The 16,451-nt window shown below is 59.4% G+C and overlaps 3 protein-coding genes across 9 annotated transcripts in view; 1 reads left to right on the top strand and 2 right to left on the bottom strand.

Annotated features, from left to right (window-relative positions):
- ANKHD1 (ankyrin repeat and KH domain containing 1) overlaps positions 1-3,928 on the top strand; it is a 106,449-nt gene extending 102,521 nt beyond the window's left edge. For 4 of the 7 annotated variants that reach the window (XM_053957042.1, XM_053957035.1, XM_053957036.1 and 1 more), the window contains 2 exons: positions 3,374-3,547; positions 3,708-3,928. In XM_053957042.1, coding sequence (XP_053813017.1) covers positions 3,374-3,547; positions 3,708-3,851 — 318 coding nt within the window. In that variant the 3' untranslated portion in view covers positions 3,852-3,928. Of the gene's footprint in view, positions 1-176; positions 675-3,373; positions 3,548-3,707 lie in introns of those variants that run through there. The other 3 variants (XM_053957039.1, XM_053957041.1, XM_053957040.1) reach the window with 1 other exon arrangement.
- Positions 3,929-4,540: 612 nt separating this feature from the next.
- Positions 4,541-6,231, bottom strand: SRA1 (steroid receptor RNA activator 1). Its single transcript, XM_053957046.1, has 5 exons — positions 6,109-6,231; positions 5,745-5,870; positions 5,340-5,554; positions 5,046-5,154; positions 4,541-4,939 (listed from the first exon to the last, which is right to left on the bottom strand). The coding sequence occupies exons 1-5, from the start codon at positions 6,131-6,133 to the stop codon at positions 4,737-4,739; spliced, it is 678 nt and encodes a 225-aa protein (XP_053813021.1). The 5' UTR covers positions 6,134-6,231; the 3' UTR covers positions 4,541-4,736.
- Positions 6,232-6,316: 85 nt separating this feature from the next.
- On the bottom strand, positions 6,317-10,637 carry APBB3 (amyloid beta precursor protein binding family B member 3). Its single transcript, XM_053957050.1, has 12 exons — positions 10,524-10,637; positions 9,419-9,609; positions 9,045-9,121; positions 8,729-8,786; positions 8,422-8,562; positions 7,945-8,072; positions 7,822-7,827; positions 7,624-7,738; positions 7,451-7,538; positions 7,218-7,301; positions 6,640-7,064; positions 6,317-6,538 (listed from the first exon to the last, which is right to left on the bottom strand). The coding sequence occupies exons 1-12, from the start codon at positions 10,570-10,572 to the stop codon at positions 6,317-6,319; spliced, it is 1,584 nt and encodes a 527-aa protein (XP_053813025.1). The 5' UTR covers positions 10,573-10,637.
- Between the last annotated feature and the right edge of the window lie 5,814 nt (positions 10,638-16,451).

The following is a 16,451-nucleotide window of genomic DNA, read 5'->3' as shown; positions in this document are numbered from 1 at the left end:
TTTATATCCATACTCAGCACCTCGCAGGTTGTCAGTCAGAGCTGGAGAGCTCCTGCCTTTGGACAGTCTGGTTGTATTTTGAGGGAAGCCTTATGCTCGCCCTCAGTGGTAAAGCACTGTTAAAGGAACCTTTATTTGTTTTTATAATAGATTTGTCTTTTTATTTCTTGCTGTAGATTTGGCCTGGCACCTGGGCACCTCACATTGGAAACATGCATCTCAAGTACGTCAACTGATTTAAGGGGGTCTGTCCTTTTTTAGCCTGGTTTGGGAATCTTTATGACCTTGAAGAACCCTGGGGATTTTTTTTCATGTGCCTAACTAAGCGATTTTCTGTGGGCTGTAACAATGGAATCTCGATTGCCCGTTGTAGAAGAACAAATTGACTTACCTATACAAACTGATTCTGTTCTCCAGTTAGTTTAGCCACTTCAAACTTAAAAATCAGACAAAACTAGTGCTTTTGGCTAAACACTACTGAATGCTCCTTGTATGCAGCAGAGAACTAGCTGATGACATGATTTTGACCTTTTAGGGTGGTAAATACCTGTATAATTGTTTACAGACTTACAAGGAAAAGCTGAGTAAATTTCATGTCGTATAGTGGCTCTACTTTATGTAGCCTGTATTAATGTGAAATATTTACCTGAATACTCAATAAAAGGCAAACAGCATTTATAGGTTGTGTGTGAGAATTTTGGGAAGGGCTGTATGTTACTGTTCCCAGTAGCTGCTGCCGTGCCCGGTGACGCATCTCCCCGGGGTCACGTACTGAGCACGTGGGTGCAGTCAGGTTTGGGAGGGTTTGGAGCCACAGGTGTCTGCAGAGTCCTTGCCCCAGCCACTTGTGGGCCTTTTATTGGTGTGAACCTGCTTCTCTGTTATGGTTTTTTCCTTCTGGATTAGTTCTGCTGCTTCTGGCACTTCTGGCAGGTGTCACCTGAGAGATCAGGTTTTGCCCAGGGCTGCAAAGAAGGGCTGACGACAGTGACAGGTGAATGCAGGGTTCTTCACCTGCCCAGAAGCAATCGTAGAAAAGTGCTTCCCATTAGAGGAAAATGTAATAGGTTCAGTTCTAAGCTTCTTGTAATGCTGTAAATCTTCTAAGAGCTCCTCAGGCCCTTTCTGTGAGGAAGAAGAGGATTTTTGCACGCTGCTTAAGATGAATGTTAACTCCTGACCCAGTTCTCCACTTTCTGCACTTGGACTGTGCTTAGTTCTGCTTTTGCTCCAAAGCAGTGCAGTAACTACAAGGAATCCATTCCTTAAGCAGGAAACTCCAGTGCACATAGTGTCTAATCCTATGGATCAATCTCAGACCAGGTGGAGACTTCACCTTCTTCCACCTTATCCAGACAAATCCTTATTTGCAGCAGCAGAGTTTCCCCAGCAAAAGCATAAAGAAGTACTGAAAACCAAACTGCACAAGCAGTATCCACATACCACAGGCAAATCAACCTTGGAAGCACCACTGGATGGTATATTCAGATATTTTTCTTGGTATTTGAGGGTGAAATGCAAAAAAAAAAAAAAAAAAATTGAACTGCTGCTGCCCCAGTGGTAGTGTCAACACCAAAGGAGATACACACAGAATGAGTCACAGAAAGGTCTGTGTTGGAAGTGGCCTTCAAGTTCACCGAGTGTGACGCCCTGCTGTGGGCAGGGGACACATGTCAGCAGAATTGTATTGAAAACAAGCAGTGTTGTGGTGCAGTAGGTGTGTGCTCTCTGGGGCAGGGGCAGGGGAGGGCTGGGGTGCTCACTTCTGAGGGTTCCTTGGCTGCAGCAAACAGTGCCACCTCCTCCTGCCCCATTCAGGGGAGCCACTGTCTCCCCATCCTGGAGGGCTGCAGCTCCAGGGCAGGTGGCACAGTCTGCTCCATGACACCGGGGGCCAAGACCCAGGATGGGGCTGGGGCTGTCCCTGGAACAGCCTTGGCCATCCCAGCCCTGCCTAACGTAGGCAGCTCTTTGCTGCACGCGTCCCTTGCTGGCTTCTTCCCCGCACAGCTCCTTCCCTGAGGACACGGGCACCTGCTCTGGGCACCAGATCCAAGTGGCCCCAGCAGCCTCCACTAAAGTGGAAAAGGGAACCCCAAAGTTTTGTAGGAAGATCCTGCTCGAAGTTTGGACCATCACTGCCCCATGGTTACAGGGGGGCACAGGCAGAGGCAGGGCCTTGTGCTTCTGGGGAGAGAGCTGGGGGCAGTGCCAGGGGGCTGGTGAGTGCAATGCTGGTCCCTCAGGACAGGCTGCCTGGATCCAGGGAAAGCGTGGGGGTAACTAATGCCAGAGTCTGTGCCCACTTGAGTTCACCAGCCCTGGGTGGCAGGACTCCCCCAGACCTGTACTCCTTCCCCCTTCTGACCCCCTGGGCCAGCCATTGAGCAGTTCCTTTTCTTTGCTGTCTGTTCTCAGGGAAGCATGTGCCTCATTCCTGAGCTGGCCATGTTTGGGTTGAGCCACAGGTGCCCGCCCTGTGGGCACTGGCTCTGTTGTGTGACTTCAATTAAGCTTCTCTGCAGTGAGAGAGCCCAGCCCGGTGCTGCGGGGCCGTGGCAGGTGTGGGCTGTGTAAGATGTTTGCAGTGCCCAGCAGAAGCTCCAGGCTCACTGGCACCTCGGGCAGCAGCTCTGGGCTCCCTGGAACCCTGGACTGCACCCGCTGCCAGAGCCTGGCAGGGAGCTGGTGCTGGGCTGCAGGGAGGGATGGGCAGGGGACAGCAGGGCTGCAGACGTGGCACACAGGCTGGTTGGCACACAGGCTGGTTGGCACACAGGCTGGTTGGCACACAGGCTGGTGCGACCTCAGGCCTTGCTGGCAGGCGGTTGGAGCATGGGGAGGAGGCAGCCCTGGGTGGACACTGCACACCCAGCAGGCCAGAGGAGATGTCCCATCGAACCCAGCCGTTGTCCTCTTGCAGGGAGCAGCAGGTGGCTGGCTGAGACAATGGGAACGGGTCCCCAGGGTGCCCTTGCTGCTCCACCCTGGAACAGGGTGCCACACGAAGCTGTTGCTGCCTGGCCAGCAGGCTGGGACCTCGCTGTGTGCCCTAGGACTGGCCCTGCCCTCCAGGCAGCACAGGGGTGGCCTGTGTTGGCCACCATGGGGTAGCCCTTGGGCTGGACCCCTTTGTGCTGCATCCTGCCGAGCACCAGGAGCCTGAAGGGGAGGAATAATGTGGGGAGTAGTTGCTGAGCAGGATAGGTGTCACAGGCTGCCTTGTGGGAAGCCAGACATGATGGCTCCAGAGCCAGATGTGTCCATGAGCCATGGCCGAGCACTGGGTCCCACCCCCTGCTCTGGGCTGAGGTGCTCAGGGGCGGGGGTGCCCAGGGCCAGCAGTGCCTGACAGCCCCCCCGCTTTTGGCAGGTACCCGCATCATCTGCGACCGCAAGTTCCTGCTGGAGTGCAAGAATTCACCCGCGGCCAGGACCCCTCCCTGCTGCCTGCCCCAGATCCCCGGTGTCACATCCCTGGCCCAGTCCAGCCTCGTCAAGCTGGAGGAGCTCAAGGAGCGGAATGAGAGCGAAGAGGCCATGCCAGGTGAGCAGCCCAGGGCCACGGCCCCTGCCCGGGGACCGCCTGCCTGGGCCATGGGACACAGCGAGATCCCAACCTGGCCCCAGTTCCAGCTCCTGCTCCCTTTGCCTGCCCAGCCAGCCCCATCCTAACCCTGGTCCTGTATCCATCCATGCCCTTGCAGATCAAGACCAGTTTGAGATGGACATCTGAGTTTCCATCTCCCCGTCTCCAGGCCATGGCTGGGCCTGTTCCTGGGCCTCGTGGAGGTGCTGGCACCGTGACCAGCTGGCTGCAGCCCTCTCTGATGCTGGGGATGGACGTGTGACACCTCAGGCTCTAGCACAAGTGGCTGGTGCAATTGCCTAGGAGCTCATGCTTGATCAATAAACACCGTGAAACCCCTGTGCTAACATGGTGTGTGTCTTTGTCAGGGCTCAGCGAGGTCCTCGCCCCCAGGGAGGGGAGGTGAGCAGCACCAGGAGGGTGCAGAGGGTGACCCTGCAGGGGGGGTGGTGAGGGCCTGGGGCTCTGTTCTCAGCTGTGGTGGAGGCAGCTGGCGAGGCCATCCCGTGAATATGGGAACAGCACAGTTAACACCTGACTGGGCATGTGTCTGTCCTGGACCTCCCTGAGGTCCCCCAGGTCTCTTGGGTTCCAGACTCAGCTCTGAGCTGTGCCAGGACAGGCAGGAGCCCAGATGGGAGCCAGGGCTGTGGCTGCAGCACAAACCCTGGTCATGCCAGGGGCTGTTGGCACGTCGGCCTCTGCAGCCAGCCTAGACCCCTCCTGCAGCAGGGCTGGGCTCTGGGGCTGCTGCAGGCCCCCACTGCGGAAGGGGCCGAGCTTTGCCAGCCAGTGCAGCAGGGACACACAGTACTGCCTGCTCCAGCCAGATGCTGAATTCTTCCTTTGACATGGCCAAGCCTGATGAAGCAGCCACGGCCTCAGCCAGCAATCCCATCGCCTGCTGACCCTGTCACCTTGTTAGTGCCAGAACTCTCAGGGAGACCGTGGGAGGGGGCAAGTTGGTGCTGTTTATTAAACATAATGAATCGCCACTAAAATGTCGCAATGATTAAAATCCCCTTTTCCTGGACGAGGATTGGGAGGCAGAGGGGGTGCCCAGACTCCCTGCAGCAGCAGGGGCCCTGTTCCTGCCGGCCCTGGGTAGGGGCTGCCCCGCTCACAGTCCACAGCCCCGTCCCTGGTGTCAGGGCTCCTCCTGCTCCGGCTCTGTCGCGGGCTCAGTCGCGGGCTCGGCGGCAGCGCTGCCGTCCGTCTCTCCGGGCAGGTCCCGCGTCTCAGCGATGAGGCGCTTGACGCCCACCATCCACTGGCTCACCTCGTTCACGTGGTCCACCATAAGCGAGCGGTGGATCTCATCAGCTGCATCCCAGTGCTGCTGCTGAAGCTCTGCCAGGACAGGGGGCCCCATCAGGGGCGCAGGATCCACCTTCTCGCGGGTGCCTCTGCCCCAGGGCCTGCTGCTGGCCCGACTGCAGCCCCCTTCACGCCATACCTTGCACCAGGAGGCTCATCCTCTTCCTCACTGGTGCCGACAGCTTCCCCTGAGCCCATGCATCCTCCAGCACTGTCAGCCGCCGCCCGATGTCATTGCACACTTGTTTCTGGAAGCAGAGGTGAGCTGGGAGTGAGGGCGATGCGCCCCCACCAGCTCTGGGGAGCCCCGGGGCAGGGGCGGCTCTCTCCCCGCCTCAGGTCCCCTGTACACCGGCAGCCCCTGCCTGGCTGCCCCGGCTGCCGTCCCTCCGGCACCGCGGGTCAGAGGCGGCGGGAGGGGCCGCGGCCTCACCTGCACCGCGGCCCGGCAGGCGTCCAGGGCTGCCCGCAGCGGGGCAAGGACGGTGTCGGCGGACACGCTGCACTCCTCCTGCTCCGGGCACGCCGCGCTCGGCCGGCCCTCGGCCCGCGGGGCAGCGCCGGCAGAACCCTGCGGGGGCGGCCCCAGCGCCCGGGGGGGCGGCGCTGCGGGGTCGGCGGGAGCACCGGGCGGGCCCGGGGGGGCACCTGCAGGGCACAGGCGCCGAGCCCGTCAGCTCGGACCGGCTGGCACCGAGCCCCGGCTCCGCCGCCCCCAGCACCGCGGCTGCGGGAGCCGGGCCGCAGTTCCCGCGGATCCCGGCGGGGAGCGGCCCCCGGGGCTCCGCCGGGCCTGGCCGGGCAGGGTGAGGGGCGGTGCGGGCTCCGCGGTGCTGACCTGGGGGTGCTCCCGCGGGCGGAGGGGCGGCCCGGCGGGTGAGCGGGGTCCGGCGGGAGCCCCCGGCTTGCGCCTGCAGCCCGTACGAGAACTGGGGGGGGTCGTTCCAGCCGCGCTCCTGGTTCCCTGCAGCAGCGAAGGGCGCCGTGAGACCGGAGGAAACCGAGGAGCCCCCGCGCCGGGCGGGACCCCCCCGGCACGTCCCTCCCGGCGCTCCCGCACCCGGTACGGCCCCGGCGTCCCCCCGCACACGGACCCCCGGCGGAGCCGATCCCCGCCCGGGCGGACCCGCGGTGTCCCGGGACCGGGACCGGGACCCCCCCCCGCACCGGAAGTGCCGCGCGCGCGCCCCGCGCCCCCTCACCCGGCTTCACGTAGGACTCCGCCATCCCGCCACGTCACGCCCGGCCCCGCCCCTTCCGGCCCGTGAGGCGGGGAGGGACGCGAGGGGCGGGGCCGGGCCTGTCCCCGCCCCGCCGGGGGCCGCGCTCGGGGCCGGGGCCGGGGCCGGGGTTGGGGCCGGGGACTCCTTCCCGGCGGCTCCGGCCCCGGCCCCGGCCCGGCCCCGCCCGCTACGGGCTGTGCAGGAGGGCCCGCCGGAGGCGGAACACCTCCAGGAAGGAGAAGAGTCCCCGCTTGCGGGCCCCGGCCCCCGCCCCGCCGCCGCCCCCCCCCGCCTTGGCCGCCCCGCGGGCAGCGTCCCCCGCGGCCGCCGGCCCGGCCCGGCCCCGGCCAGCCGCGCTCTTCGCCTTCGCCCCCGGTGCGGTGGCCACGAGGCACTTCTGGTACTGCACCTGCGGGGACACGAGAGGCAGCGCGGAGGACGCTCGGCACCGGGTCAGCCCCGGCCTCGCCAGGGCCGGGCGTGCCCCGCCGCGGTGCCGCCGGTGCTCACCATGCAGGCGGCCTGCACTGCCTCCGAGATGGTGCCGGCGTCGGGCTCGCACCAGAAGGCCGCGCACTGGAAGCGTCGCCCCGTGTCCACGATGAGCGCGAAGGTGTGCGCGTCCCGGCCCACCCCCAGGAAGGTCACGTACCGCACCTGGCACTCCCAGATGTGCGCCGCCTCCTCGGGCTCCTGCGGGGACCCCGCGGGCCCATCCAGCCCCGGCCGCCGCCCGGGCAGCCCTGCCGCCCCCCAGGACCGCTCTGCCCGGGGCAGCGCCGTGCCCGCTCCGGCCACAGCCCCCTGTTCCCTCCCCACCTGCGCCGGGTGCACCCTCATGGCCGTGTCGGACACGTAGATGAGGGAGGGCGTCCAGTTCTCCCGGCCGGGGCGCCTCGTCAGCTTCTCGATGGCCTCGTTCAACACATCCATCCCTGCGGAGAGGGACACCCCATCCCATCGGCCCCGGCTGCGGGCGTGGTGCGGGCAGGAGCCGCCCGGTGCCAGGGCACGGCGGCCCGGCCGCCCTGCGGCACGGGGGGGGCTTCCTGGGCGTCCCCCAGCTGCGGAGGGGCAGCGGCGCTTACCCATGGCCCTGGGCACGGGCAGGCTGCCGATGTACAGCGCCTCGTAGGTCTGCATCGACTGCCTCACCGCTTCTAGGATATCCACTGCCAGGACGGGAGAGGTGCGGCTACCCCTGTGTCCCCCGCGGTGTCCCCCCCATCCCCAAGGACCCCGGAGAAACAGCCGGGCAAGTCAGAGGGCTCTGGCTCAAAGGCGGGCAGGGGGAACAGCCGGCAGTGCTTGGGGACGGTACCTTGCAGTGGCAGGTCCTCGGCGGAGATCGGCTCCAGCGTGGCGGCGCGGGGCAGCCTGCTGCTCGCTACAGCTCGCTCGGCCACGATCTGCAAGAGACGGGGATCCCGGAGCCTCCCCTCACCCCCGAGATCCCCGGCCATGCTCACACCCGCCGGGGCCCCTGCGTCCCACCTTGGAGCACATCTCATGCAGAGCCTTGGCGATGCCCTTGGCCGGCACATTGCAGTGGAAGACGTGACACTTGAGGACGCAGGTGTCCTTGTCACTGGCCACGAAGGCAAAGTCTCTGCAAGGCCACGAGCAAGCCAGTGAGACCCCGACAGAGGCAGCCCCCTGCCTGTACTGCCCCCCAGCCCTGTGCCCCCTTACCTGTCCCTGCAGCCGTGGTGGCAGTCGGGAGGGAGGAGAGGGGACAGGTCACTGCTGGGGTGCCTCCCCACGGGTGGGCAGAGCCACCCCCCTGGCCCCTAGCTCTGCCCTCGCCCCTGGCACCTGCCGTTGTTGCAGCCGACACCCCAGACACGGATGTTGAGGATGGGCTGGCGGTGGATGAGGCTGCGGTCAAGGGGGTCCACCAGGCTCATGGTGTCCTTCTTCAGAATCATCACTAGGTCCTGGCCCTGCAGAGGGGCAGTGGTTGCCTCAGCCTGGCAGACAGCCTGGGCATCCCCAGCACCCAGCCCCCGTGTAGGTAAACCCCTTCCCCACCAGCCTACTCCGCCCCAGCTGTGGGGTCTGCTCTGTTCCTCCCCTGCCCTTCCCAGCTACCATTCCCTTGTGTGGGGACCCACCCAGGCACCCTGGCACTGTTCCCAAGGACCCGCCCTGTCAGACCCACCTGGGACCGTCGGATGGATGCGCTGTGTAGAGAGTTGACTCTACCAACTGCTCCTCTCCAGCATGGTCCAGCCTCAGCAACAGAGGCCCTGGGGTGGGACCCTGCCTGGCAGCACCATCCCAGGCTCTTACCTCGCCCTGGTTCTCCGCAGAGCCCTGGCCCTTGCTGTTGGAGAGCTGCTGGATGCAGTTGTTGACGGCGATGCTGCTCTTGCCAGGTGCCAGGTCCTCCTCGGGGATCTCCACCCAGCCCAGAGAGCGCACAGCAAAGCACTGAGCAGACACAAGGGGCTTCAGTGCCACTGGCACAGCCACCTCCACTCACCGTGCCAGAGTGGTCACCCCTGCTCTGGCTCCCATCCACGTCCCTGCGAGCTGCCACCCTCCTCTTCTGCCAGCACAGCCCACGATGCGGCAGTGAAGCTGGCGGGTGCGGTACCTTGGAGCCGGGCTCTGCGCTGTGCTGGAAGTCATCTCCATGCCAGGACAGTGAGTGCCTGCAGAGGGATGGGGTAGTGAGGGGAAGTTCCCTCTGCGTGCTCCTGGGGCACCCAGGGAAGCATCAGGATGCCCTGGAACCAGCAGACCCCCATGTCACCAGCTGGGAAGCATCCCATGGGGGTGCCCAGCATGGTCCTGCTGGTTTCAGCATGGGGGGCTGTTCTGAGGGGGAGCACCAGGGCCCAGCACCCAGCGCTGCTCAGGGATCAATGGCACCCCACAAACAAGCCAGTGAAGCACAAGAAAAGCCCTACCTCCGGGACAGCGAAGCCATGGGGCTGGGAATGGGCCGGTCCTTTGCCGAGTGCTTCGCCGCAGAGCCCTGGCATTCCTGGGAGAGAAGAGGAAAGGGGTGACAGCTGCAAGAGAGGCAGTCAGGAGGCACCAGGTAGGAGCCCTCCCTCTCAGGACCGCAACAAGCTTGTGAGCGTCTTGGGTAGTCAAGATGAGTCCAACTAGGATGAGCGCCAGGATGGGGCCTGCTGGAGCTTTTCAAAGGGCTTAACCCCACACAGACAGGGTGCTCCAAGGGAAGGCTGGACCAGTCATGCCCAGAGGGCCCTTCAGCAGGATTCTGCCTGGGGTGGAATCCAGCACCAGCCCTCACACCCCTGCCCACATTCCCTACCCTTCCCTGGAGTGTCTCCTCTCCATCAGCGTCCGTGTGCCCTCCTGGGCCAGTGCCGCGTGCAGGGTGCTGCCACTGTGTCGTGCCTGTTGGCACATGCCAGTAATAGGTACCCAGAGAATCACAGATTTTCCTCCAGCCTGGGGGGAGGTCAGGGTCTGTCTCCAGGCTCTGGTCACTCCAGAGGTTGTCTGTACAGAGAGGGAGTGTGTGAGATACAGGGTAGGGAAAAAGATCCCCCAGTTGCCCTGAGGAGCCAACACTTTTGCCCAGCAGCAGAAGGGTCCTGCGGTGGCCTCCGGGTGTGTGGCTGGGTGCACGGGCTGGGAGAGGAGCCTGGCGAGGGAACATGGCATGATGCCAGCGAGGCTGCAGCAGTGGCAGACCCCAGTGCAGGGAACTGCCTCGCTGGCTCCCGGGGGGACAGCGGAACCCCGGCAGGGCACAGAGGGCAGGGGCAGCCTGGGCCTGCCAGGCCGGGAACCCTGCGGGGAACCCAGGCTCAGGCTTGGCCTGTGGCCGCCAGCCCAGTGTTCCCTTGCCCTCGGCCGGGAAAGGGACCGGGACAGACGCCGGGGTCCGGGCAGAGGATTGTGCCCCGGGGGCTGCAGCCGGACGGTGCCATAGCCGTGGCCCCCGCGCCCCCAGCCCTGCGCGGGCACCGACTCGAGCCCGTGGCGCAGCACGGCCGGAGTGAGCGCGGCCCGAGGGGCGGCGCGCTCCGACCGGCCGGGGCTGTGGGGCCGGGCGGGGTTCCCGGGATTGGGTGGGTGGGGGTGCTCCGGGGGTGGGGAGACCTGGATATGGAGGTGCCCCTGAAGCGGGTGGGCTCCCGGCGACCGCGGCGGGGCCGGGAGCGGCGGGGCCGGGTCGGGCCGGACGCCGCGGGCCCCGATCAGCACCGCGGACAGCGCCGGGCGCGGCCGCCGCTCCCACCCTCGGGCTCGGCTCCGCAACTCGGCATCGGCCCCGCAAGCCGACCCCGGCCCCGCAAGCCGACACCGGCCCCACAAACCGGCACCGGCCCCGCAACTCATCCCCGGTCCCGCAAGCCGCCCCTGACCCCGCAGGCTGTGCCCGTGCCCGCCCTGCCCGCCGCGCTGACCGTCGCAGTTGACCAGGACGATGGCCAGCATGTAGTCCTTGCCCAGCATGGCCCCGCCGCCCGCCCGGCGCGGCGCCCCCGCCGCCGCCTGCCCAGGCCCGGACCCGCGGCGGCTGCGGCGGGAGGGGCGGGACCGGGGCGGGCCGGGGGCGGGGGCTGGAGAGAGCCGGGGGGGCGCGGGGGATCGCCCGGACGGAGCTGGGGAAGGGGCGGGGATGTCTGGGGCCCTTAGGGTGTATCTCGGGGCAGAAGGTGGGATCCTGAGGAGGGAAGGTGCTTTTGGGGCTGGAAAGGTTTCTGAGTGCGGTAGACAGCAGAGCCAGGTCAGCCCCTTGTGCCCTCAGGTTCGTTCCCTTTCCCTCCCTCCACTCTTAGGGTTCTTCCATTCCCTTCCCTGTCCCCACAGATGACGATCATTGCCCTTATCCCATGTTCATTCTCCATTCATGGCCAGGTCTGCCCACTCCCCTCCGCTTGTGTCCAGCCTCCTTCTGCCAGTGCTGAAGGCACCCAAATGTCTGTGCTGGTTACCTTCCCCTTCTCACCAGGGCCCAAGAGATCTGCATCTCCAGTTTGAGACTTCTTTCCATTCTATCTTGGCTAATGGTCAGGACACATGGACAGAAGCTCTGGAGACATTTGTTGTACACCTGAATTCCTCACGGAGCTCCTTGAGTACAGCTCAGGAAAAAGTCCTTCCAAGCTAGAGGTGCCTGATTAAATAGTCCAAAAGGGGTTGCTATAGGTGGCTTGTCCAGGCAGTCCCTCATGGCCTCTCCACCTTTTCTTCTTCAGAGCAGTTTTTGGACGTGCGGAATTAATTTTCCATGCTTGGTCCCTCTCTTTCTTTGCTTGGCCTCATTCATGCATTCCATGGGATAACATGCCCCTGATTTTGTGAGACACCTTCCTCTCCTTTATGCATTTTGATCTTGCTCACCTGGCCTGAGAACAGCACCAGCTCCATAATCCAGTTTTGCAGCTGTCCACAATAATTTCTGTCTCCCGGTGGTGGCTGCTTTTTTGGATACAGCCTTTTTCTTCTGCATCTCTCCAGAGCTATCAGATTTCTAATACTTGATTCAAGCACTGTGTTCTTGGGACATTATTTGCCTAACCCAACCCAACCCCACACAGCAGAGCAGGGCAGGCTCGTGGCTCCCTGTGTTCAGATGTGTCTGAGGGGTCACAGGTCTCACCTCGACTTCTGCTTTCCCCAGACTTTCACCTTTTCCAGTTTCCAGGAGTGAACTCCCCCCTACCAGCAACAAATTTATTATGGTGACTGGTACCCTCTGCTGCACATCTCTCCTTGTCCTTATCTCAACGCATATTTCACTTTCAAAAACCATACTCAGCTCATCAGATGGGAGGCGACAACCCCAACACAAACTGTCCCCACTCCTCTTCTGGCTCATCCAAGCCCACCAAGGTGAAGGCAACTCTCTCCTGGCAAAGTCATGAAGCTTAAGGGTGATGATGGCCCTGGTGATATCAGACTTCGAGCAAGGGAGGAGAATTTGGGGATGGCGCAGAGCAGAACCTGTGGATTGTATGAAACGACATATGGGATGTTTCATGGGAAGGGGAAAGGGAGGGACCAGGGGAGGAAAAAGCATAGGAAGGCAGAAAGAAAAGAGAGAAAATGTTCTGGTGGTGTGTAGGCAGTGGTAGATATGCTTGCCAGCCTCAGCAGCATGTTTCAGCACTGCAGGCTGTCCTAGAGCCTCATGAAATCCTTTTTCTTCTGTGCAGTGGTGCTCCCTGTTCAGAGCTGCCTGTGTGAGAGTGGGGGAGATTTTGGTGGTTCACAAGAGGAAAAGGATAAGGAAACTGTAAGGATAAGGATAGCCTATACCCATTATGCTTTCCAGGAAAAAAGGTATGAGACATCTTGTAATTCTATAACTCATAATTTTCTGGTGTTGGCCCTGAAGAGTGAGAGATCTGGGTTTGGTTTGCTTTGCTTTGGGCCTGAAGTAGAAGTACAGTGTCATTTTTGGTGCTGGGTTAGAAACCAAAACTCTCTTCTTCTGGCCTGAATAATGAAATCCTGGAGAAGGGGAATAAGACTTCTCCTTGCAGAGACTGAATTTTATCTTCCTAGTACAATCATCAGCTAGATCTCTTCACAATATAAGGGGGATCTCTCAGCCCCTCTGACACTTCCCTCAAAAAGAGAAAAAACCACTCACATGCTTCCTTGGAGCAGTCTAGGTTCTCAGATCTGTCAGTTGCAGATCAAAAGTCTCCTAAAGAGGCTCATTACATGTCAAGAAAACAGTCCATAGCTGCAATCAGATTCAGATCTCAGCAGGTCCAGCTCGGTTTTACCTAAGATAACAAAATAGATAACTTGACTCCCAACCAGATCTTTTGAAGATGCCATATTTCCAGGGGATAAACATACAAGGTTTCTCTCTGCACTGCTCCTGAGAAAAAAGACAGAATCCCCTTCAAAGAAAATATCCACTTTCCATCAGGTAATTTTTCTGGTGCATGTCTCCATTCACTCTGGAGAAGGAGGTTTCTGATGTGACAGATCAATACTTTTCAGGTTATGAAAACTCTTCAAAAAAGAAATCAAGTGAAATATTAGGTAACAATTATACTTTTCCACTACCTTCCTCCCAGCTATTGGAAAGCCAAGATCATGCTATGCAGCCCAGGTTCAGTTATCTGTAGTTATCAAATATCCCTGTCCCAACACCCCACATGGCAGAAAAAAACACAGCTTAAGCTGTTTCTGTGTTCCACCATCACTTATTTCCACCTCAGTTGTGCAAGTCAAGCAGAGATGAAAGGAAGAGGCCACAAGATGAACTAAGACAGGTCCAATCAACCCCCTAAGTCTATGGAATCAAGGCTCTGAAAAGCAGAAAAAAATCCCAGGGTATGGCATTTGAAATTGTAATTCCAAGAAGCCTTTTTTATTTTTTTCTGTTTTACTGCCTGGTTCCTGTAAACAGCACAGATTTGCAGAGCTGCTCTGAGCTATTGGCACTATGGATTTAATTGGTACATGCCATCCCATCCCATATCCCAGAGAGTTCTCTGGAGCACTGCCTCTTCTGTAAGATTTTTTAAGAAATGCTGTTAATATCCTCTGATCATTTCACACCTCTCTTATAATACAGAGTGCAGAAGTATCCATAGTTTCGATTTCTCAAGCTGCTTCACACACACTCATATAACACATTTAAATGTTGCTGTCACCCACTCCTAATTCATCTCAGAAAGCCTGGGGGTGGGGACTGAGGATGAGGAAATCGATTCCCTGCCAGTTTGAAGCGCACACACTCTGGAACACAAACAATTAATGCGAGGAACCAGTACTTCTCAAAGGAACTTAAAATCAGCAGCTAAAATGTTGAGTGTTAGAAAGAGCAAATGCTGCTCTTGGCTTCATCTAATTTCTTGGAGACAGTTCTGATGCTTCCCAGAACCAGCACCTCAGGCCACCAAACACCTTTAGCTACATGGTTAGTGGAGAAATTAGTCAGAACTTTGCAGCTCTTTAACCACTGGATCACCAGTGCCAACTGGCTGCTTTCCTTTGCTAATTCACAGGATTCCTTCGAGTGATGTGAAATTATATCAAGAGGTTCCAGGCATATTTTGACTGCTTTAAACTAAAATCTAAATGACCTCCATTGCAGCAGTAGTGCTCTCTTATTAATTACTTCCACCACCTAACAGTTATGATGAGTAAAGACTTGAGGCACATGCTAAAAAGCATCACAAAGAAACATATAAACCTTAAGCTGTATAAATATATGGGGGGAAATATTGCATCAGCATCAAACTTCCACTTCAGAAATATCTTTTGTCTTCATTTAAACCAGATAAGAATTACTGCCTGGTGTTATTACTTAGCATTTTAATAAGAGCAGTATTTAATTTTCATTTTCTAAGTTGAAGAGAATGCAATATACTTCTATTCAGCAGTTGATGAAGAGGAAGCTCCACTGGCCTTATTGTTAAGGTAAAACAAAGATTATCACCTACATTTCTGCATGTTTAAGCATTTGCAAACAGTTAATCAGCCCACTGAGGCAATGTCTAAAATCACTGTATGGTTTCATATTTTCTATTGCACTAGGTTTGTTCTTTTTCCTTTGGTTACTACCAGAGCCATCAAACAACAAAAAAATCTGGGTTTCTTTTCATTTTAATGATGAAAGTAGATGCTTCATTTACTAAAAAGGTTCAATTCATATTTACTATCTGTGCTCCCAGTTTTAACCCTGCTGGAAGCTTTTATTTCAACAGCCCAATGCTGACATGCACCACCTTTAGAAAAGTGTAACTGCAAACATAAATGAATGTCTAAAAATGTAATTAAACATTCTAAATTAAAAAGATCAGCAAAGGCAGTTTTCAATGTCTCTTCTTTGCCCTTTTAATCACGCATTAAGGTTGAAAATACCTCCAAAATCATTCAGTCCAAGCTGTGGACCGATCACCACCTTGTCAACCAGACTGGAGCACTGAGTGCTGGGTCCAGTTGTTTTGTGCACAATTCCAGAGATGGTGATTTCACCCCTGCCCTGGACAGCCTGTTCCAGCACTTATCCATCCTTTCCATGAAAAAATTCTTCCTGATGTCCAACCTGAACCTCCCCTGGTGCAGCTTGAGGCCATTTCCTCTTATCCTGTCCCTTGATCCCTGGGAGAAGAGTCTGATCTCCAGCCTCCTCTCAGGGAATTGAAGATAACAAGAAGGTCCCCAAGTCTCCTTTTCTCCAATCTGAGCTCCCCCAGCTCCCTCAGCTGCTCCTCAGGGGACTGACTCTGCAGACCCCTCCCCAGCTCCATTCCTTTCCCTGGACACGCAACAGCTCCTCAAAGCCTTTCATGTCGTGACAGGCTCAGAACTGGATGTGGCACTCGAGCCTCACCCAGGACAGAGAGGAAGTCACTGGCCTGGTCCTGCTGGTCACACTGCAGCAGGTACAGGCCAAAAGCCCTTGGCCTCCTGACCCTCTGGGGCACACTCTGGCTCATCTTCAGCCACTGTGAACCAGCGCTCCCAGGAACTTTTCCAACAGGGCAGCTTTCCAGCCCCGCTGCCCCGAGCCTCTGCTGCTTCCGTGCACTGCCTCGCCTTTCAACCACTCCCTCGCATTGCCTTATGTACCGTGTCCCTCCATCGATTATGCCTCACCTGCCTTCTCCTCCCTGCCCCTCCCTTGCCGTGCCTTACAAAGCTCTCCCTTCCCTTCCCTTCCCTTCCCTTCCCTTCCCTTCCCTTCCCTTCCCTTCCCTTCCCTTCCCTTCCCTTCCCTTCCCTTCCCTTCCCTTCCCTTCCCTTCCCTTCCCTTCCCTTCCCTTCCCTTCCCTTCCCTTCCCTTCCCTTCCCTTCCCTTCCGTGGATTTCCCTCCCTTGCCAGCCTGTTCCGTGCCTTGTTTATCTGACCCTTCCTGGCCTCGCCTGGAGCTACCCGGACCCACGGGAAGCGCTCCCGGCCTCGCTCTCCGGCCCTCGCCGCTCCGCCCGAGCACCCCCGGCTCGCCACGGCCGCTCCCCACAGACTCCAAGCCCCGCCCACCCGGAGGGAGGCAGCGCCCGGCCCCGCCAATCCCGGCCCGCCTTTCTCCGTCACGTCCAATCACAGCCGCCCTTTCAACCCGGCCTCCGTCCCGCCGAGCTCTGCCCGCTCAGCCCGGCCCGGCCCCTCAGCCCGGCCCCGCCCCCCCATTCGCTTGAGGCGCCGCTCCGGGAGATGGCGGAGGCGCGGCCTCGCTCCGCAGCCCGCGGCAGGTGCTTCTGGAGCCCGGGAAGGGCCGGCGGGGGCTCCCCGTTCGGGCTTCGGCTGAGAGTTCTCCCCGGTGAAGGAGGGGACAGCGGGGAGCGGGCGCGACCGGCTCCCGGAGCGGCGGAGGCAGGGCCTGAGGGGAGAGCTCAGGGAACAGGCGGGCCGGGAT

This window comes from Vidua chalybeata, chromosome 15 (genome assembly GCF_026979565.1).
Source record: "Vidua chalybeata isolate OUT-0048 chromosome 15, bVidCha1 merged haplotype, whole genome shotgun sequence".
In the NCBI taxonomy this organism is placed as follows: Eukaryota; Metazoa; Chordata; class Aves; order Passeriformes; family Viduidae; genus Vidua; species Vidua chalybeata.
This window is presented reverse-complemented; position numbering and strand designations above follow the sequence as displayed.